This window comes from Panthera pardus, unplaced genomic scaffold (assembly GCF_024362965.1).
Source record: "Panthera pardus isolate Hobbes unplaced genomic scaffold, ASM2436296v1 HiC_scaffold_25, whole genome shotgun sequence".
NCBI classification, from domain to species: Eukaryota; Metazoa; Chordata; class Mammalia; order Carnivora; family Felidae; genus Panthera; species Panthera pardus.
In genome coordinates, this window is record NW_026526821.1 from 43795655 (window position 1) to 43822483 (window position 26829).

General features: G+C 43.4%; 1 protein-coding gene across 3 annotated transcripts in view; it reads left to right on the forward strand.

Annotated features, from left to right (window-relative positions):
- DTD1 (D-aminoacyl-tRNA deacylase 1) overlaps positions 1-26621 on the forward strand; it is a 196013-nt gene extending 169392 nt beyond the window's left edge. The window contains exons 5-7 of one of the 3 annotated variants that reach the window (XR_002083772.2): positions 10862-11033; positions 17301-17357; positions 26021-26621. Coding sequence is in view for 2 of the 3 variants with exons in the window: in XM_019462413.2 (XP_019317958.1) it covers positions 10862-11014 (153 nt within the window). In the remaining variant the exon portion in view is untranslated. Of the gene's footprint in view, positions 1-10861; positions 11034-16995; positions 17215-17300; positions 17358-26020 lie in introns of those variants that run through there. The other 2 variants (XM_019462413.2, XM_019462414.2) reach the window with 2 other exon arrangements.
- The last annotated feature ends 208 nt before the right edge of the window (positions 26622-26829 follow it).

Here is a 26829-nt window from a genome sequence, read left to right on the forward strand (position 1 = left end):
ATGGTGGAGGAGAAGTGCTTACTTCTTTTCTGTAACTCTTGAAATTTTAAAATTAGCCCCCATCGAAGGAAAAGCCCAGGTCACTGATATAATGAAGAGTTGAGGATTGTTAGAAGTGCAGTGATAACCCTGTTCTCCAGTAGAGTTAGGCAATGGAGTGCAACATAATAAAAACCCTGGCTACTAGAATATGGAGTGTGCCATGTAGATGGGTGATCAGTGTTCACAACATCAGTATATGTAATAAAATGTCACAGGATTACACTCCTGACTTGCTCAGTTGTCCCTTCACGTGTCTGCATCATTTAGGGCTGTGAGTGGGGTTGGAATCCTAAGCATTGCCACTGCCTTCCAGTGTCCAAGTGTGTAAACCAGTGTAGGATACTGGTTAGTAGGGGGCCAGGTAACAAGTTACACATAGCGAATTATCACGTTAAAACACGGCTTATTTTGAAGAATTGAAATGTTTCAGGTTTGGGTCTTCCTAGAGTAAGAGGATTTAGATGAAGGTAGTTAATTTGCTTCCAGGAAGCATAGTGAGACAGGACAGAGAAAAGCCTATTAAGGCTGTGTTGATGATCCCTGGGACCCTCTGGGGGACTATGTAGAACATATTTCAGAGTTGGCATGATGGGTGAGGAAGCTGAGGTTTTGAACCCTTCAAGTCTCATTTCTTGGTGACTGAGCTCACTCCTAGAGGTGTTGACTTCCTGATTATTCTGGCCTGCCCTGCACCCAGGCCTCACCCCTGCCCATGGCCAGGGGGTGTCCTGAGGCAGAGAGTTGTAGGTCGGAAGTCATGGGCTTGCAGGCCGTTGCCCGCTGACACTGGAGTGACCTCTGGACTGGGGGACACGGCGGGCCCTGGTAGCATCTGCTGCGGGGGACTAACTTGGAGATCTGAGGGCAGCTGCACCGATAGAGAAACACATGCCTGGGCTGACCTTGAAGCTCTTGGTACATCCCACAATGGCCTAAAATAAGCCCCACTGGGGCCTAAAGTGTGTGCCTGCGTGGTGAGAGAGTACACCGAAGGGGACTTAGTGAGGTAGAAATAATAGGAAAGACCACTGAACACCCCCATCCTCAACCCTCCGTCATTTTTGCATGCCTAAGAGGGTTTTTGTAAACAATGGGGAATTAGAAAATAAAATTAGCTTGCATGATTTCAGATGGGAACAGATGCCTGCCTGCTTGCTTTTTTTTTTTTTAATTCCCACAAAAACCTCAAGCAGAGTTAATAATGTATGAAAATTAGGTACCATGTGTGTACTTTGCTTCGTAATGTTTTTATTAAGCAGCCCGTTGATTTAAAAATAACACGACAGTTGACATAATGGCAGACGCTGTGGTGTATATGGAAACATCCTCTTCGAATGTTCTGTCAGGTTTTCCATTACAGAAGGAATTTTTTTTTTTAAAAAAGCTTTCAGAATTATCACATAATACGAAATTAGATCAAATTACAATTTGATAAAACAAATTGCCCAAATACAAATTCCAGTTCCTTTTTTGAAAATGACCTGGTCAATTAGAGACAGTCTGTAGAAGTTTTACAGATTGTTTAAAATTCCACAGTAGATTCACACTTCTTTCTTCTCAAATTTTACCCATATCATTTGCTGGTTGGAATTTGCCTTCTCTTCTTTCCCCTTCTCACCCTCTGCCACTCTTGCCTGTAAGCAGTATAAAGAAACAAGGAGAAGCTGAGGGATTTCCAGTCCCTGTTCTGAAGGCAAAGCGAGTCTATACCAAGTTGATCTGCAGTGTTGGACTAGTAGGTGAAGTATCCCCTCCCAGAGTGCCATTCCCTGAAGAATCCACTTCTAAAGGTGTCCCAGTCCATTCTGGAAGGGTAGCCGACGGCTCCAATCACTGTGCTAGCCCCTATGGGCTCTACTGCATCTCCACGGTAGTAATGCAAGGTTGCCTCCCGGTTTATGTGGTCTAGGAAAGCACATTGAGGCACAGGGAAGTCCAGTAATTCAGCCTAACCCTCAGGAGGTTCACTGCTGATTGAATATTTCTGTATTCTACAGTGCTTTACTTATACATTACCTTGGAATTATTAATCAACAAAGCTTATATCTAGTGTCAGCTTGTTTTGTTTATCTGCAGGGTGAGTGAAGATCACACAGGCAGTTTAAATGACTTGACAGAGTCAGGACATTTTTTAGTAGCAGTGGGAGTTGCTTGACACTTAGGAAAGAGCATTGTGGAAAGTTCTAAAACTATTGAAATGAGTTAAGGGGGCTGATTGGTTTGGGGCATTTTGTCCTTTAACTCATGTCCTTACTTCTAAGGGAGCCTGGCTGGGCATGTCCTTCCTTTGCAGCATCCTGTGATGACCCAGTTGTGCCTCCTGACACTGGCAGGGCCACAGGTGTGGGCCAGCGCCCTCAGAATAATAATACCTTGTGGTATTTTAGAAAGTGATTGCAGAGGAGACATTTGATCTTTATAACTTGCACCATAAGACTTTCTTGGAATCTTTGCAAGGGGTTGGTTGGAACAGAACTTTTCCATCTACACTACGGTCTATAAAAATCATAGTAACTGACTTCATGGGGCTTGAGTTTTTCTTTTGTTATTTTCTTCACTCTCTAATTAGATTTTGCTCATATGTGGGACAGAATAGCCTGGCAGGAAATAACGAGCATTAAAATAACTCAAAGATGGGGCCATGGGGGCCGGCTCAGCATTGCGCTAGCAAGCATAGAGACCAGGTTTGCTGCCCTGGACCTGTGGCTAACCCCGGGAGCTCCTGTCCTGGTGAACATTTGCTCCTAAAAGGGGCAAGTCGACTGGAGGCTTGGCCAGGAGTCCAGAGACCTGGTGCTCTTCCTAGCCTGGGAGATGACTGGATGTGGTCTTGGGTTTGCTCTCTCTTGACTGACTTTGACTCTGTAGTGCTCAAAAGCAATCTGGGATTCATATCTCCCCTTGACTTCTTGGAATGCTAAAGGTGGCAAACTGGTTGTCATAATCTAAGGGGTCATTTATTTCCCGAGCATGAAGAAAGACTTCAAGAACAGAAATTAAATTTTCAGCTTATGTCCATGGGGCCTTGGAGGAAAGAGATGCTCTCTTCTGTCTAGTGTAGGCTCAAAAAGAAGAAAGGGGAATATGTGAAGTGGTCTTCATGGCCCGTGTGGGAACTTGTGAGGACATCTATAAGAAGCTGTAGTTTTTCACCAGTAGTACCCCAAACCACGTTGGAAGCAAGTTTAAGACACCATCACTCTAAGAGTGATCCTTCCATCAAGAATTCTTGGGCACCTGTTTTGTTCTGAAATGATTTGCAAAGAAGTCGGTTTTCTAGGGCCCCTTCAAACCTGCATCTGGCACCTAGCGGCCTGGCAGGCTTGGATGTTCCCCAGAGAAGCAGGCAGAAGTGACAGCAACAACAGATGTGGATCAGCTCTGCTTACACCCTTCCAGCCCACGTGGGTGTCCCTCACCTGAGCTTCTCCTGGAGTGGGTGGAGTCTAGGGGAGCCTGGAGTCCCACTGCCCACACAGCACTGAACTCTCAGATTTTCTCATCAGGGTACTCCTGGCAGCTCATTAGTGTCCAAAGAAGCCTGAAGTTACCCACTCGTTTTGTGTTTTATGACATTGTCACACTGGAAGATTCCACAGTGTGAAATGATCAGTCTTTGAAGATCCCTCCAAAGTGCTGTTTTGTGTGTGAAAGGACAGAGCAGGTAAGAATGATCCCTGTGTGTTTGGTGCTTTCCACATGTCAGCTCGTATGCCCGTGCCACAGTGTCCTCACTTGTGCCCTGGGCAGGCCGACTGGGCGGATAACCATGTAGCATTTACAGAAAAGCGAATGGAGGTGTGGAGGATAAGTGGCTTGCTCAGAAGCGCCTCCTTTTCGCTTTCCAGTAAGCTGCTACCTGCATAAGAGACAGCTGTCTGCCCCAGAAGCCAGACTCACTGGTAGGGCTGACACTCAGTGTGTGCTGCTGGGCGGGGGCCTCACACTGTTTCCTTCCCCCCGGATGCTGGGAAAGAGCTGTTCAGGCACAGAGGTAACATGAGCAACAGTTTGAGTGTCCCTTCTCTCTGGGGCTGTCACCTGGTCACTCTTCATACAACAGGTCCTGTTCATTCATTTCTGCACTCACTCATCCAGGGTTTTGTGTGCCACACCATGCAAGTCACATTACTGTGGCTGTCTTAGCTAGGGGGGAACTTGGGGGAACATTTGTTCCTAGGGCTCCCACATACCAGCAGCACCCCAGCCTGCCGTTTGCTCTGTCTGGTCTGTCCCCCAAGTCTCTGGTGATGGTTCCCACCAGCAGTGTGTTGACTCACCTGCCATTCCCGGATGGTGACACTTTGGTTTCTGCCGGTGGGGCACTCTCACCAGAATTCACCTCTCACTCTTTCTTGTATTTTCCTGGGTTGTCCCTGCCCCACCTTGGCCTCTTGCTCTTCATCCTCTCCTTCTCTTCTGTCCTCTCTGCCTGTCGTTTTCTGCTCGGGTGGTCTGCACTGCCTATGCTTTCCACCTTCATGTGTCTGAAGAATCTTCATTGTTCTTGAAGAATCAATATACAGAGGATGCTGCTGGGCTCTGGAGTTCATGTGGCTTCTAGCCCTCCTACAGGACACTGACCCGACCCTACCCTCAGCCATGGCTTCCATTGGCCCTCGCTGACCTGCTTTTGCCAGTTCCTTCCTGACCTCCCTGAACTTGGGGCTTGCCCCTCCTTGAGACCCACCACTCTCTGGCTACTCTGTGTTCCTTGCTGCGATTCTCTGATACTGACTGCTTGCTTTGGTCACCCCTCCTGCTCATAGCTGGGTCTCGAGAGCCCCTGTCCTGCCTGCATTCTCTTGATGCTGGCAGCAGACTGTTTCCTGCTCTGTATCTGTCATGTATCAGTGAATGGGCCTGGGGTTAGATTCCTCTCTCTCAGCCTGGTCTGCCTCTCCCACTGCTGTTGACAGGCCACACAGGGTGACATGGTCTTTTCCTGAGGACCAGTGCCAGGGATATCAGAGAACTAACTCTAGACCTTGTTGCTTTGAGCAGTTTTGCAATGGTGGCAGCTCTCAGAATGAGGAAGGGGTGTCTAGAAGTATGCAGAAGCCTCTGTAGAGCTGTGGCAGGGCCGAGCTGGGGGTGCCACTATCCTATAGGTGAGGTCATCCAGCTCCTTCCTCTTTAAGCCATACTCAGGTAGGTTTATAGCTCTAGCAGCTGAAAGCAGAGTGTCTCATAAAATGCCCACTGAACTAAATGAGAATATGGGTGTTCAGTAGGTTATGTAACTTGCGTAAGTTTTCACAACATGCAAGTGGCTGAGATGGGACCAGACTCTAGGCCTACAGTCACCAAACTCCACATTGCTTTCAGGGAGCCACATGCCTTCTCTTGCTTAATTGGTGAACTTCATTTAAGGTGTATATTGAGGGGTGTCCGGGTGGCTCAGTTGGTTAAACATCCTATTTGAGCTCAGGTCATGATCTCACGGTTTGAGTTCGAGCCCTGCATTGGGTTCTGCGCTGACAATGTGTAGAACCTGCTTGGGATTCCCTCCCCTTCTCTTCCCTTCCCTCCCTTTCTCTTCCCTTCCCCTTCCCTTCCCTCTCTGCCCCTCCCCAACTTGTGCTTTCTTTCTCTCAAAATAAATAAATAACTTAAAAAAAAAAGACCGGGGGCGCCTGGGTGGCTCACCAGCCATGAGTTCGAGCCCCACATCAGGCTCTGTGCTGCCAGCTCAGAGCCTGGAGCCTGCTTCAGATTCTGTGTCTCCCCCTGTCTCTGTCCCTCCCCTGCTCACTCTCTGTCTCTCAAAAATGAATAAACATTTAAAAAAAAAAAGAGACACATATATTGAGCACTGGCTTAGGAGTCCTGCCCCATTCTAGGTTTGAGGGACACAGAGGCAAACCAAGCAGGCCCCCTGGCTTCCTGGGGCTGACTGTCCACCAGGTATATGGTTGGTGATGTCCACTCATGACAAGCCAGTGTTCTAAGCACTTGATATGTATGAAGAGTAATATTATAATCCCCATTTTAAAGCAGAGAAAGCTGGGGGTGCTGTCAATCCTTGGCACTCTGCCTGTAGCATACAGCAGGCCAGTCTGTGATCCTTCTTTGCTTTTATCTTTGCTAGAAAATACACAGGGACCTCAAGGCCATCTCTGTGCCAAATTAAAGAGAAACTCGTCCAAATGCAGGTCTAGCTCCTTGGTGGTTTAGCAACAAGCTGCTGCAGGTTTTGCCTGTACATTTCTGTCTTGATGGTTGAAGAATTCAGAAAGCTCAAACACAATAACTCAACATTAATCAGCTGGGAACAAGGCTGGCTGATAAACCTGTGTTTATTAGGGAGAGAAACCTTTCTCTGCACCCCTCCTGCCCCCACAGGCCCCTCAGGTCCTGTTGGCTTTGATCTCCATTATTATGCCCATGAGATAGGAGGGTCAGAGATTGTCACTTCTGAAGTGGCAAGTTGCTGGGGTCAGCAGGGAGGGAGGAAGAAGCTGGGAAGACCTGTAGTGCCAGCAACTGATAGTGCTTTGCTTTGCTTTGCTTTTCTTCTCTTCTCTTCTCTTTTCAATTCCCTTCTCCCTTCTCCCTTCTCCCTTTTCCCTTCTCCCTTCTCCCCTCCCCTCCCCTCCCCTTTTCAAGTTTGTTTATTTTGAGAGAGAGAGCAAGCAAGCAGTGGGGAGAAACAGAGAGATTGGGAGAAAGAGAATCCCAAGCAGGCTCTGTGCTGCCATCCCAGAGCCCAGTGTTGGGCTTGATCCTATGAACTGCAAGATCATGACCTGAGCAGAAAACCAAGAGTCAGATGCTTAACAGACTGAGCCATCCAGGAGCCCTGACAGTGGTTTCTCTGTGGGACATTGATGATAATACCACTGTTATGGGTTGTTCAGAGCAAGTGGGATCACACAGGTGGATGTGCCAAGTGGAGGTTCCTAACAGGTGGCTCATATCTGCCTCATTGACATTACATTTGTCCAGATGCTTAAAAAGAAATGTGAATGTCCTTAGGTGGGGCTTGTCCTCTCCAGTGTGGCTGCAGTCTCCACCATGCCCTGTTGTCTCATGCTTTGTTACTTCCCTCTTTTGCTACCTGCCTGGTCCTTCAAGGTATGTAGGTTTGCAAGCCCTACGTTAGTATCTGTGTTCAACTAGTTTATTCTTGCATTTTGCTATTTGAGCATGGAAATCTTAACTACAAAGAAAATCCTTTATTTTCTCAGTGGATTTAATCATGAGTTGGGGTGTTTGGGATCTAGATATTCCCATCCCCCCTGCTTCATCCCCCAACCCCCAGCTTGCCAAGATCTACCATGAGAGGTACAGGCTGGCCATAGGACAGTTATCTGGCCCCTGGCAGTGTCTGTGTGCCCAGGGGAAGGTTGGATTTCTCCCCATGACACTAAGGCCTATGTGGTTTGGACAGTGTTTCCTTTGCATTATGGACACCCTCATCAGTTAATTAAAAAACAAGCAAACAAACAAAAACCCGAAAGTACTCCATTTCAGTGTTTGTGGATCATGTGTTCACAGGGCCTGTACTGGTTTACATTCTCCTTGACATGCATCTCCCTGTGAATTGGAAAGCTGTTGACATTCTACATAATTCCATATGCATTACCAATTTCTTTTCTGCTTTTTCTTTCTTTTTCATTTGTTTTCTTAAAAAAAAAAAATCCAACTGCTTTCTTGCCTTGAGATGCAAATTCCAAGTTTTGTCTGCCTTGGATTCCAAGTTTTCTGAGAAAAGGCTTCAATTTATTAGGTTAGTTCACAGTGTTCTCACAGAGAACTTTGAGGCATGGAACCATATGTGGTTGGGTTGTATTTAGATAAATAATGTAAGAGAATCAGCATCACATCATTTATAGAAACTCGGGCTACGCTTGTCATTTAAATAATTATCACACATGATTTACAAGTGTGGTCTGTGGTGGGAGGGGACAGGGTTGGGGTGAAAGGTCAAACCGATGTTTCCACAGTCTCACACTCTTTCGATGGCACCTCTGAGTCAGTGCAGCATCAGATAGGTACTGCAGGTACCCAAGGAACCTCAGAGAAACCTCCTTTAATTGGGAATGATTCCCTGTCACTCTCCCAGAGGCTGGTTTCTCACCAGCATTTAAGAGCAGAAAATGAAGAACAGGTTGGGACAAACAGGCTTTTGCATGAGATTGAACCTTAGCAGTGGGGGGAGGCTTGGTGTGGTTAAGTCATTGGTGATGTTCACATTTTCTGTATTTATACCTCTAAAGAGGGGAAACATAATGGGGAGAGTCTCTTTTTAAAATAAAAGTCATGCTTTCTTAGTGTCTAACTTGGAACATGTTCATGGTTTTCTATGTGTATGTGTATAATTTGTCTATAGATACGCATATATTATACATACATGTCTAAACACATACATAGACACTGATGTAAATGTAAGCTGCTGGCAGCAGAAGGCAACTTATCACAGTTCACTGCATAACACTGATTTCCAGATGTTTGGATTTCATGAACTAGGAATATAAAAAGATAAAAAAGAAATTGGGGGGGGGGACGTCCAGCATAGAGTGCCAACTCTGTGTTTTCTAAGATCACTAACAAATTTTTTTTGGTGATGGCTGTTAGCTAGACTTATCGTGGTGATCAGTTTGCAGTATATACAAATCAAATCATGTGTACACCTGAAACTCTTGTAATATTATATGTCAATTATATATAGCACAATGAAAAGTTTTTTTAATTGTCATAAAATACACATAAAATTTACCATCCTAGCTATTTTTAAATATACAATTCAATAATGGTAAGTACATTCACATTGTGCAATCCAAGATCATTTTGCCAAAAAAAAAAAAAAAAGGAGCAAGACAGAAGGACACCCATCTACTATCCTCATCATTTCATAAAGAAAAGGAGCATTTTAATTCCAAAAGAGGAATGGGGATGGAAGGCTGTCACCTTAGATACAGGAAATTCCTCCTTTATCTGTGGTAAAATAGTACAGAGAAAAATGCCACCAAGTACATGGTTCAGTAGCTGATACTTTCACAGCAAGGCTTTGTTGATGAAGGAAGTTATGTGTTGGTTTACATCCCGGTGCAAGCATTTTACTGGTGGGATGGTCTAAGTGCTGGTAGCAAGCAGTTCACATACTAGCACTGGTCAGCAGCCCTGTTCTATACCTGGTGTGTTTTTATAAAAGTAAAAGTTGACAGTTATGGTGTGAACCCATGTATATTCATTCCACTGTGATCGCATTCTCTCCTCTGTCTCCCCATAGTTAACTATTGTACTGAAATTGGTTTGTATTCACCTAGTTCATACCATATCTGCATAAGCCCACTAGCAATAGTGTTGTTTTGTGTAAATGGAATCCTGCTGTATATAGCCTTTGAAACTTAATTTGGTTTGCATAACATGATTTTAAAGACTTACCCATTTTGATATATGTAGATCTGCGTTATGGTATTGCTTTATTTGAGCATATATACCACATTACATTTATCTATCCTTATGTCAGTTGACATTTAGGCTGTTTGGGTTTTTGCTGATACAAACAGTAGTGCATTGCTCATTTCTGTGAGCCTTTCCTGTGCACACGAATGAGAATTTTTCCAGAGGAGTTACCTGGGAGGAGAGTTGATGGGTCAAAGGTAAAGTGATGTCTTCATTCACAAAATCTACTTAGCATGTTAACCAACCTCATTGTTTACTAGAGCTTTTCAGGTAAATGGGAAGTGGGAAAGATAGTGTTTTAAGTCAACCATTAATAAATGTGATTTTCTAGACCAAATTGAGAGCAGCTGATTGTTGATTGATCTTAAGGTTTTGCTCAGTCTGTCTGTAATCAAGAGATGATATGGCAGGTTGCTTGTAGGGAGTTTTCTTTGTGTGTTTGGATGTGGGACGTGGACCGGCAGGGAGAAGAAGCCAGCCCTTCATTTAGTTTCCCTCTTTCCATGTGAACTATGAAATGTTTGCAGTCTTTGTCTGGGAGGCAGATGAAACTGGGTGTTGCTGTCTCTCGGGCTTTGTTACAGATGGCTTTTTTGGTCTAAGAAAATCCTGTGGGCTCACACTTGGCCAATGTGCTCTGACAAGTTTCTCAGCAGGCCTTTCTGGAGTGGACTTGCTGTTGCTCAGGGTGTCAGATGATCTAAGTTTCTTTCAACTGTCTAGTCTGTGGTTTCCACTGGAGAAGTGGACCCTGGTTCCTCCGGAGTCGGGTGCCAGAGGCATGTCCCCCAGCCGGCCTGAAGGAAGTCTGAGAGGGCTCCCTGTGGCCAGTGTCCGTGTGTAGCCACCACGTGGCCTACTAGGAACACTTGCGGTTTTGGCTGTGGATAAGTTCAGTCTCAAGGAATAAATTGAGAATTGAGACGATGTCTAAATGTGCTTAATGTACTTTATTCGGAGCCTTCTCTGTTATCTTCAGCAAATAGTGGAGTGTTTTGATCAGTCTTTAGAAAACAGTAAGTGGGAAGACTATGTGCTTAGAAAAAGCTGGAGAAACATCAGAGGAAAAAAAACGGATAAAAGACTTTTATTTATAGGGCTCTTCTCATCTCAGCCTATCAGAGAAGCCTGTTAGCTGACCATTTTCAAATAGCACATGGCAAGATGAGTTATGGGTGGGGAAAGTTCGGAGAGATCACACACGTGACTAATCTGTGTCAACGACTCAGGTGCCTGACTGACTAACGTACGTGTTGCTGGCCACTTGGCACATCTGAACCGTCACGGCACACAGGCTTATCAGACAGAAGCACTTTCATCGGTTGCTACGTGGGAAGTAATCGGTGTTTTGGATATACAGGCACACGTTTACGTTTGTAAAACAAATCTTTTTACTTTTTATAATCAGCTGTCAAAGCTTGAAAAACAGCAGCAGAGGAAAGAAAAGACCAGAGCCAAGGGGCCTTCCGAATCAAGCAAAGAAAGAAACGCCCCCCGAAAAGAAGACCGCAGTGCCAGCAGCGGGGCAGAGGGCGACGTGTCTTCTGAGCGGGAGCCGTAGACTTAAGGATGGAACTCAGGTAGGAGCCTCCCCTCCCTGCATAGCTCCATCTTCTGACATTTTGGGCAAATGGTAACAAATTGAGAACAGAATGGCTTTTGAGGCAGAATTCACTTTATGGACATTCATCCATAGCTTCCTGAAATCTGCCGCCTTCCTGGATGGAGAGAAAAGTTGAGGTGCGGGGTCGGGTTGGGGGTACCCATGGGCCTGGAGTGTTCTCCTTCCTCACTTGCCTTTGTCGGCTAACAACTGCCGCTACTGTGAGCATTTCCAGAGTGTTCGCAGATGTGTGATCCGGACCTGGAGCCTCACCCAAACCGTTCCTGGCCATTGCGCCCTCCTCTCCATTGCTGCTCTCGGCAGCTCCAGTGGGAACCACAGTCACCTGCAGCCACCTCCTCTCATAGCTGCCCACCCCATCCTTCAGTTTGCTCTGCCTGTCACAGCACCTTGTCACCTCCACACCCAGGAGTGCCTCTCAGCTCACTGTAGTAGTAGTCTCCCTCTCTGCCTGAAGGTCAGAGGCATCTAAACCTTGACCTGGCTGTCTGATGGCCCTTTGCTCAAGTTTGTTCCCCCAGTGAGCATGTTATTGAGAGCCTCATACTTGCCGGAGTTTACAAGTTCAGGGAGAAGCAAAGGAATAATTGTAGCATGGTTTCTTGTGGGGGTGGTGGGAATGTGAGGCTCCACGGAAGGGAGGATGTGTGGAAATGGGCAAACGAGGGGCGAGGTGGGAGCTGCCACAGCCAAGAGAAAAGCAGATGCAAACACTGTTTGGTGTGGGGAAGGACAGAGAGTTTTGGAACAGAGGTAGAGAAGAGTGGCTAGAACACTGCGTGCAAGTGGGCAGTGGGGTATCCAGGGAGCTTCTGTAAAATCAGACAAATAGGATTATGGGTCATAAGGGTCTGGTGTGCAGTTGGGAAATTTGGGTTTCATCCTGAGGTGGCAGGGAACCTCTGAAGGTTCAAAGATACAAATGACATGATCAGGTGCAAAGTTTAAGGAGATGACTCCAGCAGCCATGGGGAGTGAGGCTGGAACCATCAGGCCAGTTAGTAGGTAGTAGCAGAAATCAAGAGAGGAGCAAGGTCTGGCCATACATTTCAGAGCTTTCAGCTTATACATAGTCTGTGGTTCAAACCATGTCAGCATATGGGTTCATCCTGGAGATGCTGAATGGTGAGAGAGGAGAACATTCTTAAGATGGTTTTCTGCCTTCTCTTTCCTTCTGAAAGGGAAGTCCATTTGTGAAATGACCTTTAGGATGCACACTACTAGACACTGAGATATATTAGAGAGTCTGTAGTGATAATTGGGTGTTGTGGAATTGGCTTGCAAACATAAACAGACCAAAGGAACAGAACAGAGAGCTCAGGAAGGTTATGTTGTTGATCCACTGATGTTTTTTTTTTCAATGTTTATTTAATTTTGAGAGAGAGAGATAAAGCGCGAGCAGGGGAGGGGCAGAGAGGAAGAGAGGGAGACAGAATCTGAAGCAGGCTCCAGGCTCTGAGCTGTCAGCACAGAACCTGATGCGGGGCTTGAATTCATGAGCCATGAGATCATGACCTGAGCCGAAGTTGGACGCTCAACTGACTGAGCTGCCCAGGAGCCCTGATTCACTGACAGTTTTAAGGGGAGGGAGACACTGGATAATAAATCCTGTAATGTCCTCTTGACTTTTCCCCTAATCACTCTATTTCCTTCCAAGTAACTACGGGAGCAACAGAGCCATGGTCACTTGTCTTGGCTGATTTTTCTCACACTAATGGGAAAGCAAAGCAGGAATCAGAGGGAAGTTTTTTTCACACTCTGCTTCATTTGTCACAGTCACAAGCTCCCCCTTTTCTTGGCCTTGACCTAAAGACATGGGTTTTTATTCATGAACTGACACAGTTGGTGTGAGTTAGGGAGAGTCTTCTGAAGCTTGCTATGTGGTGTCTAAATAATTCACAAATACACAGTAATATTTTATGTGGCATTTATATCATATAAAACTTCCATTCCCACCCCCTTAAAATTTCTGTGATGATTTGCTCATATTAGCTGTGAGTTTTGTCATCACAAATATTGCTAGTGCTTCTGACTTACAGTCTGTTCACTAACCCTAAATTTCTGAGGGGTGAATTGCACCACGCAAAGACAGTGCGCAGAGTGCCTTTTTAAGTTACTTTTACAGTTATGCTCATTAAGTGGGTCCAGCGGTCACACAGGATCTCACTGAGTTCTTATTTCCATCCTGCCAATTTCTGTGTGACATTAAGTTATGTAATCTTTGCTTTCTTGGTTTTCTTTATTAACTAAGAGAGTCAAACTCATTCCTTTCACTAGTGGTGTTGTGAATGTCAGGCGGGTAAAGCCATAATGCCTGGTGACAGTCCTAGCAGGCTGGGGTGGGAGGGGCAAGTTGAAGGGGACTCTCCCTATGTTTCTGTGGCACCTCCCTTGCCCCCTGGCGATTGTGTTGGAGAGAGCATCCCAGCATCCACTCCTGACCCCTGGATGAAGGATGAAGAACTGGCTAATCTGATGGGCAGGGGATGACATTCATTATAGTGGGTGGTTCCTTGGTTCAGAAGCAAAATCCAGACCCAATATATTCTATTTCTGCTCCTTGAACTGAGGGCAGCTGCCCAGCCTACATGGCTTTTTATTCTTATGGCCCTACTCTGACACAGCACCATGTCTTTTCCATGTAGTTTTAAGATTATAAATAATAGCTTTTTCCTCAATGAGTATTGGGACCTTACAGTAAATTTTTAAAAATTGAATTTTCAGACTCCCATGATGAACTCAATGCATAGAAAAGTAATAAATATATAATCACTCCTCTCCCAGTAACCAAGCACAGCTTATCAACCTAAATGGACGCGCGCGCACATGTGTGTGCACACACACACACTCAGATGTGCCTTGGACCTTGTATTTTCAAAATGGCTTTAAAAAATTCTTATGCCACCTAGTTGCATCTTTTCTTGATTATATTATCAACCTGCTCATATATTTTATAAATTTAATGTCTTGATTTTTGATGTAACTGTGTCTGTTCAGTACTACAAATCTTTGTTTTGTTTATTGAGGGGTGTTGTTGAATTCTACTCTTTATAACAGTGCAAAACATAACTTTCTATTTGAGTTAGATTTTGGCCTTAGAATAATCCCAGTAGAAAGGTATCCTGGACATTAGTTTCCTGTACCCAGTGGGTAGCTTGGGAGTGATTTTGCCATCTCTATGGGCAAGAAAAACACCTGAATGCCTCATGCGTAGAGAAAGAGACAGTAACTGTGTGTCACAGAACATGCTAGAGGACACATTCACATTAGAAAACAAGGGAAGAGGTGAAAGTGGGCATCTCTTTCCAACATCTCCCAGAGTTTAAGAGGTGAAATTTCTTATAGACTGGTAGGTATCTATTTTTGCTTTTCTAAAATTGATGGAAAAGTTAAAAACTGTAACCATATTTATTCTCAAGGTATTGCTGATTGGGTAGTGTAGAACTTGGGGTAAATCCTACTACAGTTGACTCTTGAACAACACGGTTTGACCTGTGTGGGTCTCCTTATGCATGGTTTTTTTTTGTTTTTTTCCATATATTGGAAACATTTTTGGAGATTTACAACAATTTGCAAAAGCTTGCAGACAAACTATGTAGCCTTAGAAATATAAAGAAATTAAGAAAATGTTAGGAATGTCATGAATGCATAAAAAAATCTATGTAAGTACCAGTCTATTTTACCAGTTACTACCATAAAATATACATACATCTATTATAAAAAGTTAAAATTTATCAAAATTTATACACACCAACACTTATGTGGCACCATTTGCAGTGGAGAGAAATGCAAACAAGTGAAAATGCATAACTGCATAAATTAGCTATAGTACGTGCTATATACTACTATAATAATTTCCTAGCCACTGTTGCTATTACCGTGAGCTCAGGTGTTGTGAGTATCCACTTAAAATATCACGTGACGCTAATCATCTCTGCGCAGTTTGTCCCTGCCGTAAGTTATGTATTGTAGTAAAATGTGATACCTCATGATTCTTGCGTACTTTTCATCGTGTTTATTAGTACAATACCGTAAACCTTGAATAACACCATGGGACTCATCCAGAGTGCCACTAGTGATGCTCGAAGTGCTCCCAAGAAGCAGAGAAAAGTCATAACACCACAAGAAAAAGTTGAATTGCTTAATATGTCTCATGGATTTAGGTCTGAAGCTTCAGTGCCCACCATCTCAAGATAATGAATCCAGCATCAGGAACATTGTAAAAAAAAAAAAAAAAAAAAAAAAAAATTTGCGTAGCCATTGCTGTAGCAATGCCAGCAGGCCTGAAAGCCTTGCACTTTTTATGAAATATCCTTTTATCTCATATTGGTAATGCAGCTTTTATGTTGGTACAGGATTGCTATAAGAAAGACATACCGGCGCACCTGGGTGACTCAGGTGGTTAAACATCCGACTTGGCCCAGGTCATGATCTCACAGTTCTTGAGTTTCCAGCCCCGCATTGGGCTCCATGCTGACGGCATGGAGCCTGCTTGGTATTCTCTCTCTTTACCCCTCCCCCTGCTCTCTCAAAAAATAAATAAACTTAAAAAAAAGAAAGGCATACCTATAGACTCTTAAGATGATTTGAGAAAAAGTGAAATCATTATGTGACAACTTAAAGCAAAAGCAAAGAGAAAGATCTAAAGCTGGAGAATTTAATGCCAGCAAAGGATGGTTTTTATAATTTTAGAAAAATGTTTGGCTTTACAAATATCAAGATAATAGGAGAAGCAGCATCTGCCGATCAAGAGGCAGCAGATGAGTTCCCAGATGCCACTGAGAAGATCATTGAAGAGAAAGGATATCTGTCTGAACAAGTTTTTAATGCAGACAAAAGTACCCTATTCTGGAAGAAAATGTCCCGAAGGACATTTATTAGTAAGGAAGAGAAGCAAGTATCAGGATTTAAGACAGGAAGGGAGAGGCTAACTGCTGTTTTGTGTAAATGCAGTTGGGTTTATGATCAGGACTTCCCTAATCTATAAAGTTGCTAACCCCCCAAGCCTTGAAGGGGAATAAACACACACCAGCTGCTATCTTTTTGCTTGTATAACAAGAAGGCCTGGACAATGAGAACTCTTTTTCTGGATTGGTTCTATTGATGATTTGTTCCTGAAGTACGGGAGTACCTTGCCAGGAAGGGACTGCCTTTTAAAGATTTTTTTGGTATTGGACAATGTCCCTGGCCACCCAGAACCCCGTGAGTCCAACACTGCAGGTATCAAATTGGTCTGTGGCCTCCAAACACATGATCTCTAATTCAGGCTGTAGATCAGGGAGTCATGAGGACATTGAGGGCTCATCACACACGGGACTCCGTGGAAAACATTGTTAGTGCTATGGAAGAGAACTCTGATAGAACATCAAGAAGGTCTGGAAGGATTACTCCATTGAAGATGCCACTGTTGTTCTAGAAAATTCTGTGAAAGCCATCAAGCCTGAAACGATAAATTCCTGTTGGAGAAAACTCTGTCCAGATATTGTACATGACTTCACAGGATTTATAACAAAACCAACCAAGGAAATCATGAAAGAGACTATTGATATGGTTTTAAAAAAGGTGAGTTGGGGGGGAGGGTGGTAGAAAGGTTTCATGATATGGATCTTGGAGAAATTCAAGAACTAGTAGGCACCACAGAGGAATTAACAGAAGACGACTTGAGAGAGATGAATGCTTCCGAAACAGTTTCAGATGATGAGCAAGAAGGCATAGAAGCAGCAGTGCCAGAAAACAAATTGTTCGTCTGGCAGAAGGGTTCCAGTTATTCATGACTACTTTTGACTTCTTTTATGATTGGACACTGAAACTAAAGCAAAGGTGGAAGAATGATTGGTGCCATATAGAAACATTTGAAAACAGAAAAGAAAAAGCAAACAAGTCAGACAGAAATGACAATGTTTGGTATTTCCATAAAGTTACACCGAGCGTGCCTACCTCATCCGCCTCCCCTCCTACCTTCTCCACTTCCTCTGCTTTCCCGCCCCTGGGACAGCAAGACCAGCCCTCCTTCCTCCTCCTCTGCCAACTCAGCGTGAAGACAGTGAGGACGGAGACCTTTATGATGATCCACTTCCGCTTAATGAATAGAAAGTCATCATCATGCCATCCGTACAGTTAATAAACTTAGGGTTGTCTATGTGTGTGTCCTTGTGTGAAAACCGATTAATTGTATGAGACATTTTTTGTCATCATCTTCATTGTCTACGTATTCATCATGTAGAACGTTGTGTGCAAGACCTGTGTGGAGGTGGAGAACCTGTCCTTACAGAGGCGTAAGGTGAGTGATAGTTGATATGAAATTGAAAATGTGTTTGTTCTCTTACTGTTTTACAACTTTTCTTTCAAAGAATTGCTATACAGTATGCCCCTCTCTCTTATAATTGGAGAAACTGCATATTGGCCTATTGTCACAGTGGTAAAGTGGTCTTGACGGTACTGTATTATGAATATGACCGTAAAACTATATGCCACAAAAATTTCATAACCATTCATTCATTAGTGTGTAGGCTAGCCTACCATAAAGCAATCCTGTTGCTACTACTTCATTATTAATGCATGAATCATTACACCTGTAAATAAATATGAATTTCTTTTTCACATTATCTTCTCATTTTTGAGTCTAGCATTAGTAATACGTATAAAGTGTATAGTGTTTTGTATCATGTAGGATGATGATGTAAGTACTGACAATGCATCTTGTTAACAGATGAAAACTGGTGATAATAAACTCAGTACAGGACTATAAATGTATTTTTTCTTCATGATTTTTTAAATAACATTGTCTTTTTTCTTGGTTTACTGTAAGAATACAGTGTATAATATGTATAACATACAGAAAATGTGTTGTTTATGTCATCAATAAGGTTTTGGCCAGCAGTACGCTATTAGTAGTTAAGTTTTTGAGGAATCAAAAGTTATATGGACTTTTACTGTGTAGGGGTTGGCATCTCTAACCTCCATATTGTTCAAGGGTCAAAAAGAACTAACCAGAGAGGGGACGCAGTAGTGGGGGAAGCAAACTCAAGGGCACAGTGTTTTGAAAAGAGTAGATGTGTTTTCCTTTTCCCTGTAAATCAAGCTCACTGCAGCTGTGTCATCATCATGGCCCTAGGGATGAGGCAGGGAGAGGGTGAGTGCAGAAGAATGATGTAGAGGGGCCCTGTCTGGTAGGAGGGAAGGTGAAGGAGAGCTTCAGTTTAGGAGACACAGTGGGAGAGAGAAAAGGGACATATGGAGGAGAAGCCCAAGGCCGCACTTGGTGTTCTGGCTCCAGGCTAGAGTCCTTGGGGTGGTGGTTAGGTTGATGGGAGAGCTAGAGGCCTGCGGTCCTGGTGCTCTGGTCCCTGGTGGGAATTCTGGAAGGAGACTGCTGTGTAGGATGGCTGCAGGTCTCTACGAGACTGCTGCAGCTGAGTAGAAGGGGCAGCAAGAAGTGGTTAGGCATCAGGATGCAGCAGGAGCTAGTAGAGGGTCTCACCTGCCTTGTGAGGTGTGCAGAAGAGAGGTTTGTGGGGGTTCATTGGGCTGGCCATAGGTCCTATTAGAAGGGGTGAGGTGAGCCTGCCCCAGAGGCCGAGAGAGGCCAATGTGCCCAGAAAGCCAGGAGGGTCATGACCTCAGCTCTTCATAGCACTGAGTCTTTGCAGGTCTCAGCCACGATCTCCATGTGGTTCCCAGGGTAAGGCGTGAGGGGTCTGTAGTGCTAGTGAGAGCTGAATTGAGGTCAGGTCAGACAGGGGTGGGGGCTCTGGCCCCTGAGCAATCAGGTGCTGCTCAGTGGTGTGCCCCAGGGCTCAGCACCAGGTGCTGAACCACACCAGCCACCGAGGCACAAAGGCCACTTGAGGACTCAGCTGTTCCAACACCCAGGCGAGCAGAATTACTGTGCGTTCAAGATTTCCCCTGCTGCTACTCAGCGGGATGGAGACTTGTGAGGACATTTAGATGGGCCCATGAAAATACAGAAGCCGTGTTTTCTTTGCATATTTAGCATATTTAGCACTGTAGCACTGTCTGGGTTTTTGACTGAGTTCATGAGGAAAACCATTTGCTTATTGGCAGTTTAAGGTGGATGTCCAGTTGGAATTCAAACCAGAGATGACAGCAGAGGCCAGGTGGCTGGTGCTGACATCCAGGTATGGACAGATGTGAGGAATCCTCTGAGGCACCTCTGCTGCAGCCAGCCAAGGATCAGGGAGGAGCTGGGGCACCCACCCCCTCTCCTGCACCTTTCTGGGATTATAGACATGTACTCAGATTTGAAGACCTTAAAGGGGGCCAGGAGTAAATGACAGATGGTCTTCCAGTTATGTATTTGGGGTTTTTGTTGCCCATGGGCTTTTGTTGCCCCATCTGCTGAAATTTGTCATCCCAGTAGACCCCCAAAATCACCACCGAATATTCAGATATCTGTAAGAGCTGAATTAAGTAGTGACAGACAGAAGGTGACCTTGGCATTGACTGTGCTCCACAGAAAAACAGCAAGCCCCACCCCTGCCTCTGTGAGGGGAGCTGCAGTTTTCATTTGCTTTTCTTTACAAACAGGAAGAGCCCTAGGGAGCCTCACAGGACCTAAGGGAGCAGCTTGGAGCTTCCAAGGCATGAGAGAGAAAGAAAAGGCAGAAGAAAGTGGAGTGAGAAGTTGCATGAGCTTGGGCATATTTTTCTTTGAAAATGAGAAACCTTTAGAGGATACTCCCAGGGTGTTGACATTTCTGTCACATTGCAGATGTTTCTTATTTTATCAAATGAACATGGAAGTGCTAAAGTGCACCTCTGTTTTTGTCCTCTGCCTCATTCCTTCAGGCTCACTCACCTTGCTGGGAGGTCTCAAGGTTTTGTGTGAGGCTGCACCTCCCATTTCCCCCTGTGCTAGCTATGGCAGCCTCTCTGTGGGACCATGTGCTCTCTGCCTTTGATTGCAAGGTCAAGTATTGCCTCATTTGCATATTTATTTGGCTGCTGTCATTAGGGTGTGAGAGGAGCGTGCTCCTGAGCAGCACCCCACATTTCTGTCCTCAAATGTCAACACACTTGAAACCAAGCAAGGAAAGTGTTTTGGAAACTGCCATCTGTTTGCTTTTTCAACTTGACCTTTGTCTGAATAATAAGACATATCTGGCTGAGCACATTTCTTCCTAATGAGCTAGAGCAGGGTGTGTGTGTGTGTGTGTGTGTGTGTGTGTGTGTGTGTGTGTGTGTGTGTGTTGTGTGTTGTGTGTGTGTGTTCTGTTAAAGGATAGTCATGTTTTCACTGTGTTTTTCCCCTGTAGAAGGTAGAATCTCTTTCATTTCCACAGCTTTCATTTTGCTTCCTGTGTCAACGTGTGGTGGTGTTTCATGTATAAAACTAACTATGCCTCTGACGTGCTGTTTCTATTTTTTTTTTTAATTAAAAAATTTGTAGTGGTTGCCCTAAAATTTGCAGTACACATTTTTTTTAACTTGTTTTATTTTTTTATTTTTTTTTAAATTTACATCCAAGTTAGTTAGCATATAGTGCAACAATGATTTCAGAAGTAGATTCCTTAGTGCCCCTTACCCATCCCCCCTCCCACAACCCCTCCCGTAACCCTCAGTTTGTTCTCCATATTTATGAGTCTCTTCTGTTTTGTCCCCCTCCCTGTTTTTATATTATTTTTGTTTCCCTTCCCTTTTGTTCATCTGTTTTGTCTCTTAAAGTCTTCATATGAGTGAAGTCACATGATTTTTGTCTTTCTCTGACTAATTTCACTTAGCATAATACCCTCCAGTTCCATGCATGTAGTTGCAAATGACAAGATTTCATTCTTTTTGATTGCTGAGTAATACTCCATTGTATATATATACCACATCTTCTTTATCCATTCACCCATCGATGGATATTTGGGCTCTTTCCATACTTTGGCTATTGTTGATAGTGCTGCTATAAACATAGGGGTGCATGTGTCCCTTTGAAACAGCACACCTGTATCCCTTGGATAAATGCCTACTAGTGCAATTGCTGGGTCGTACGGTAGTTCTATTTTTAGTTTTTTGAGGAACCTCCATACTGTTTTCCAGAGTGGCTGCACCAGCTTGCATTCCCATGCAGTTTTAACCTAAGTCCACCTTCAGATGACCTGTACAGCTTCACGTGTATCACATGTTATCACATGCTAATAACAGCGTCCCCACTTCCTCCCTCCCCCGTACCCCTTTCCCTCAGCTTCTTTCAGGGATTTCTCTCTCTCTCTCTCTTTATTTTTTCCCAGTTTGGGATGTTCTTAGCCATTATTATGTCAAACACTCTGCTCTGTTCTCTCTCTCTTCCTGATATTCCAATTATATGTATATTATACCTTTTGTAATTGCCCCATGTCCTGGTTGGTCAATTCCCTTTTTCCTCCATTCTTTTTCTTTTTTTTTTTGAAATTTATTTATATTGAGAGAGAGTGTGTGTGTGTGTGTGTGTGTGTGTGTGTGTACGTGCACACAAGTGAGCAGGAGAGGGGCAGAGAAAGAGAATCCCAAGTAGATTCCATGCTATCAGTGCAGAGCCTGACATGGGGCTTGACCCCATGAAACAAAATCAAGAGTTAGATGCTTAACCAACTGAGGCACTCATGCCCCCCCAGCTCCTTTTCCAATTCCGTTCTTTTCTCTCTTTGCATTTCAGTAGTTTGGAAGTTTATATTGACCTATTTTCAAGCCCACTGATTCTTCCTTTGGCTATGTCCAGTCTACTGATGAGCCCATCAAAGGCATTGTTCTTCTCTGTTATGGTGTTTTTTACTTTTAGCATTTCTATCTCTCTGCTGTATTATCCATCTGTTCTTGTATATTGTCTACTTTGCCCATTAGAGCCCTTAACATATTAATCATAGTTGTTTTTCTTTGATAATTCCAACATCTGTATTACATCTGAGTCTCACTCTGATGACTGCTTTGACTTTTCTGAGCTTCTTGAACTGGTAAATGTTTGTCTTTCAATACGTTTGGGAAATTTTAAGCAGTCTTTTGTCAGAGATTATTTTCTGCCCATTCTCTTTCTTCTAACCTAGAGGAGGTTACTGTTTCCAAACCTTAGTGTTATTCTGGCCATTGCTATACATGAGGCTGAACTGCTTCCTCACTGATGCACAGTAGGCACATTATGTTTCTTTACCAGCAGTAGAATTGGATTTTCTGCATACCTAGCTTCCGCCTCAGTTTCATTTATTAGAAAATAAATTGGCAAGAAGCTGGCCACAGTTAGTGATTCTGTTTTTTGCTGAAGTGTTGAGCTAAGCTTACAGATAACGTAGAAATATGCCATCTGATGCAGTAGGTACTACCTATGTATGGATACTTAAGTGTAAATTAATTAAAATTAAGCAAAATTTAAAATTCATTTCCTTAGTCACAGTAGCCACATTTTAAGTGCCCAGTAGCCACATCTGGCTAGCGGTTGCTATCTTGGATGGTGCTGAGGTAGAACAACCCTGTCATTGCAGAAAGTTCAGTTGGACAAGTGAAAATTCTGAATCACTGCCAGTTCTGTAAGACAGGCATGATTAAATACGTACAAATATATGTGAGAAATAGGGTAGAAGTTAAGCCCAAATTAAAAACTAATTTCTTTTGGGAGTTTCTTCCTTTAGTACACCACACCAAGGTTTCCTGTCTTAATGGGGAAATCAGATCACGGCCCCTTATACACATCACCAGGTCAGGACCATCAGCCTCGAGTAAAGGAAGAGATTCTTCACCTTGACAGTTCAGTGCAGGCTCACTGGAATCACAATAAATGCTAGGTCAGAGTGAATCCTTCTCTGATAACGTGGACTTCTCAGCAACCCATGTTTTCTCATAGAACAGCCTTTCTTTTCTAGGTAAGTGAATTCAGATTGGATTCCTAGCTGTGGCCTGAAATAAATATATAAAATCTGGGTTCTTTTGACAGTGGTTTGGAGAGCAGGTCTGTGGTCTGTGTATCTTAACTCAAGCACTTACATCTGTGGTTGCTCGAATGGCCTACAGCCAGAAGCAGATCGGCTGGAAATCAGCATCTTTGAGAGACTCGAACAGGCTGTTGAGGAATTCCTTGCTTCTGGTGCTGGATTATCCCCCACTGCCCCCAATGTTTGCAGGCAATAAAAGAGAACCATTCCAGAAGCTTCTTTCCACAAGGCTATGAAATTATGGTGCTGTTATCTCAGGTGCTTACTACTGCCTGTTGCCTCCAGCCTGCAGGTCATGTCTGCCCTGAGATAGCTCACCTGACTCACAGGGAGTAGATGCCATCCTCTGTTGAGCTCTCATATGGAGGCACCTTACCCTTCCTCCAGGGTTTCTAAATTTTGACACCCTCTTGTGCAGAATTGTGTTTGTCAGTTTGCACATGACTTCCACTCAGTGCTTCTGATGTGGCAGGTGGACCTCACAGATAGCTCCTCCCCACCTCCCTTTTCATATGTCTAGCTGTGTGAGTGTTATGATCTCCAGCCACTCCCACTTGACAGCCAGCAACCTGGCCTCTAGGTTTTTCCTTGGTCATGTTTAAGAAAATGAGAAGGAGCATTTGTTAAAAGTGAGATCGAAAGTAAAAGTGGCATCTATTTGACCAATCCATGTATTGTGAGGGGCAGGGGGCAGTGTCTTTCAGGTGGGACAGTGTCTACTGCTTGGCCAGAAGGCTCTTGCATGCAGTTTGGGAGCTCATCACTCATAATATTAATGTTGATGTTATGATTAGGTGCACCTGTTGGGTATTCCAGTATTGGAACAGTTAATTCTTGAAGGAATTCTTAGTTCAAATCCTTCAGGGTCAGTGCTTAATGTAGTCCCTAGGCCTAAGTGGTTTACTGTAAACTTTGAGAACCCCTGGCATGAAACCTCTCAGGATCCTTTCTAGTTCTGTGATTCTCTGGTAGGGAACTAGAAGTTCTAAATTGTCTTCCTCGTAAAATTTCTTTTGAAAGCCATTTTGTATTATAGAACTAATGCTCATTCATCACAGAAAATTTTTTAAAATGCCAGAATGCTCAAAGAAAATAAAAGTCACCCGCCATCTCATCAAAGATAATCATTATTAACATAATGCTTTTATAACAATTTCTCTTAATCAGATAATTCTGTATCTTTCTCTAATTTTACGTACTTAAAGATAGACTGTATATATAATGCCACTGCTTTCATCATCTAATGGAATATTGTGAACATTATCATTATGTAAACCTTATCATTTCCATCTGCACATCAAACATTGGAAGCATAAATTTATTATCTCAAAGCTTTAAAACATCTAGGATATTTATCTGAAGTAATTGTAAAAGAATAATATATTAAAGCAGGGTCCCAAAGCTCATTTTAAGTTCAAAACAAAGGTTTTAATCTGCACCAAGATGAAGTTCCCCAAGGGTCAATGTGAGATCCAGTTTCAGGATTTCAGTTATTACTATTGCAGATGAGGAAAGAGGCTTTAATACACCCAGGTGCCTATGTTTGGGTTACTATCTTGATTAAAATATAGGAGCAAATGGACTGCTTTTCTTGACTTAAAAATACAACTAAATATGGTCCCCAGGAATTATATTGTATAATCCCTATTCCTTTGTGGTCTTTGAGATCTCTTAGAAATAGTGCAACACTATGACTGGTGGGTTTTAGAGCGTGAGGGTAGGCCTTGGGGGAAATTTTAGTTCCTTGTGTGGGTCTAGAGAACTGAAGAACATAGCTGAAGTTATAATTAGCCTTTCTGGTGTGGGCCCATGGGCCTCCATGTCAAGCTGGGCGCAGGAATGGAAGGCTGTTAATTCTATTGAGGCATCTGCTCATAATACAACCCTTTGTTAAGAATGTGACCTGTGCTGAGTGTACCCAGAAGCATATTCACAGATGTGGTATCACTGTGCAACCCACTATTACCAGAATCTTCTGCTTTTACCAAAGTTCATCCAATTAGAATTTAGATCTGAGAGAATAGAAACTGCTGTGTTAAGTTTGGGGTTTAGACTCTTGGTTGACAATTGCCTGCTTCATAGATCTTGGCAAGACCAGCTGGTTTTTGTTGTAGCCTCAGAATTACAGAAGAAAACTTGAGGCACTTGGAGATTTTATACTGAAGAGCCTACCATTATCCTTTGAGCAGCATTAAAAATATCCCAAAAGCAAGTGTTTAGCTTATTCCCTGTCTCTGTGCTTTATTTAGGTTCCTCTCTGCCTCCCTCATTATTAAAAGTTTTTGGAAATAAGGTTTTGTATCTTTTTTCAAAGAATTTGTCCATTTCATCTGTGTCGTCTAATTTGTGGGAATTACGCCATGGTATGTCCTTTTTTATCCTTTTAATGTCTATAAAACATGTAGTGATGTTGCCTCTTTGATTCCTGATATTCATAATTTGTGCCTTCTTTTTTCTTGGTAAGTCTGGCAAGAGGTTTATCAGGTTTATTGATCTTTCCATGTATTTTTTGTTTTTGCTTGAAATTTCATTAGTTTCTATTCTACTCCTTATTGCCTTGGGTTTACTCTTATTCTTTTAGTTTCTTATGGTGGAAACTCAGATTATTGATGTGACATCTTCTTTTCTAAGGTAGCCATTGAATGCTATGAATTTCCCTCTAAGTGCTGCTTTAGGGAGTATCACAGATTGTGATATGTTGCATTTTCATTCACAGTCACGTTTTAACCTATTTTCTAATTTGCCTTGTGATTTCTCTTTGATCAAAGGCCATTTAGAAGTGAGTTAATTCCCAGGTATTTAGTGTCTTTCTGAGCTCTAAGAATGAGGTTCTAATAAATTGGAGACTTTGATGAGGTGTTTGGATTTATATGTGACAGCTTGGCAGATTTTTCGTAGTAAAGTGAAACTCTGTCACGGTGTTGTCATTGTATGGACTGAAAGGGTATCTTCAGCTATTTTTTTTATGCTTGGTAATATTTTTAAAATAGGATTTGAAGGCACCTTTTCCTGTAATGTGTCTTATCTTTGTTCTTTTTAGTGCATTATCATCGGGTGGAACTGGATCCTGAAAAATTCATGGAAGATGCTAAGTACCTACACTGCTTTAAGAATTTGGAACTGAATCATGAAAAGGAAGACAGAAAGAAGAAATAGGGAACCTGAGTAGCCCTGCAAAAACAAAGCAGAATGAAACCAAACACCACCACCAAAGGAACGTTACCATTCTCTGTTGTTGCTGTGGTCTGACAGAAAGGTGGGTGCTGGCAGTGCAGGGGAGCACACCCCGTGCGTATTGCAACAGGACAGACACCCATGCTCCCCCCACAGAAAGACTTTGCTGGTTCCTGTGAGTTCTTGGCTTGCTTTTGGAACAGGCTGGTCCAGCGTTATTTGTCACCGAGTCCTCCTTTCACACCGTGGTGTATTTCTGCGTGTCCATGATGGGTCGCAACTGCAATTCATGCTGTCCATGCTCTTCCCAACACCGCCTTAGCCAGGGCCCGTGTTAAGGTGTACAGAGAACAGACTTTAGTGATAATGTATTGTGTAAGACCTTTGCATCTTGTAAATTTTCTCATTTTTCTAAAAAGAAATAATAAAATTCCAAACCTCAACAAACCACTTTATTATTAAACAAATCCTGCTGTGTTTCTGCTTAATGATTTTATCTGTAGAAATACAATGTGTCTGACCCCACTCTGTGCATATTAATTTTAAATAACCCTGTTGCAAGAGGCATTCCCTGAGTGGCCCACACAGGCCTCTGATTCCATGGTGAGAGCCTATCAGTGGCAGTTTGTAGTTGATGACATTTTACTCCAACATGGGAAGGGAAAAGAATGGCCA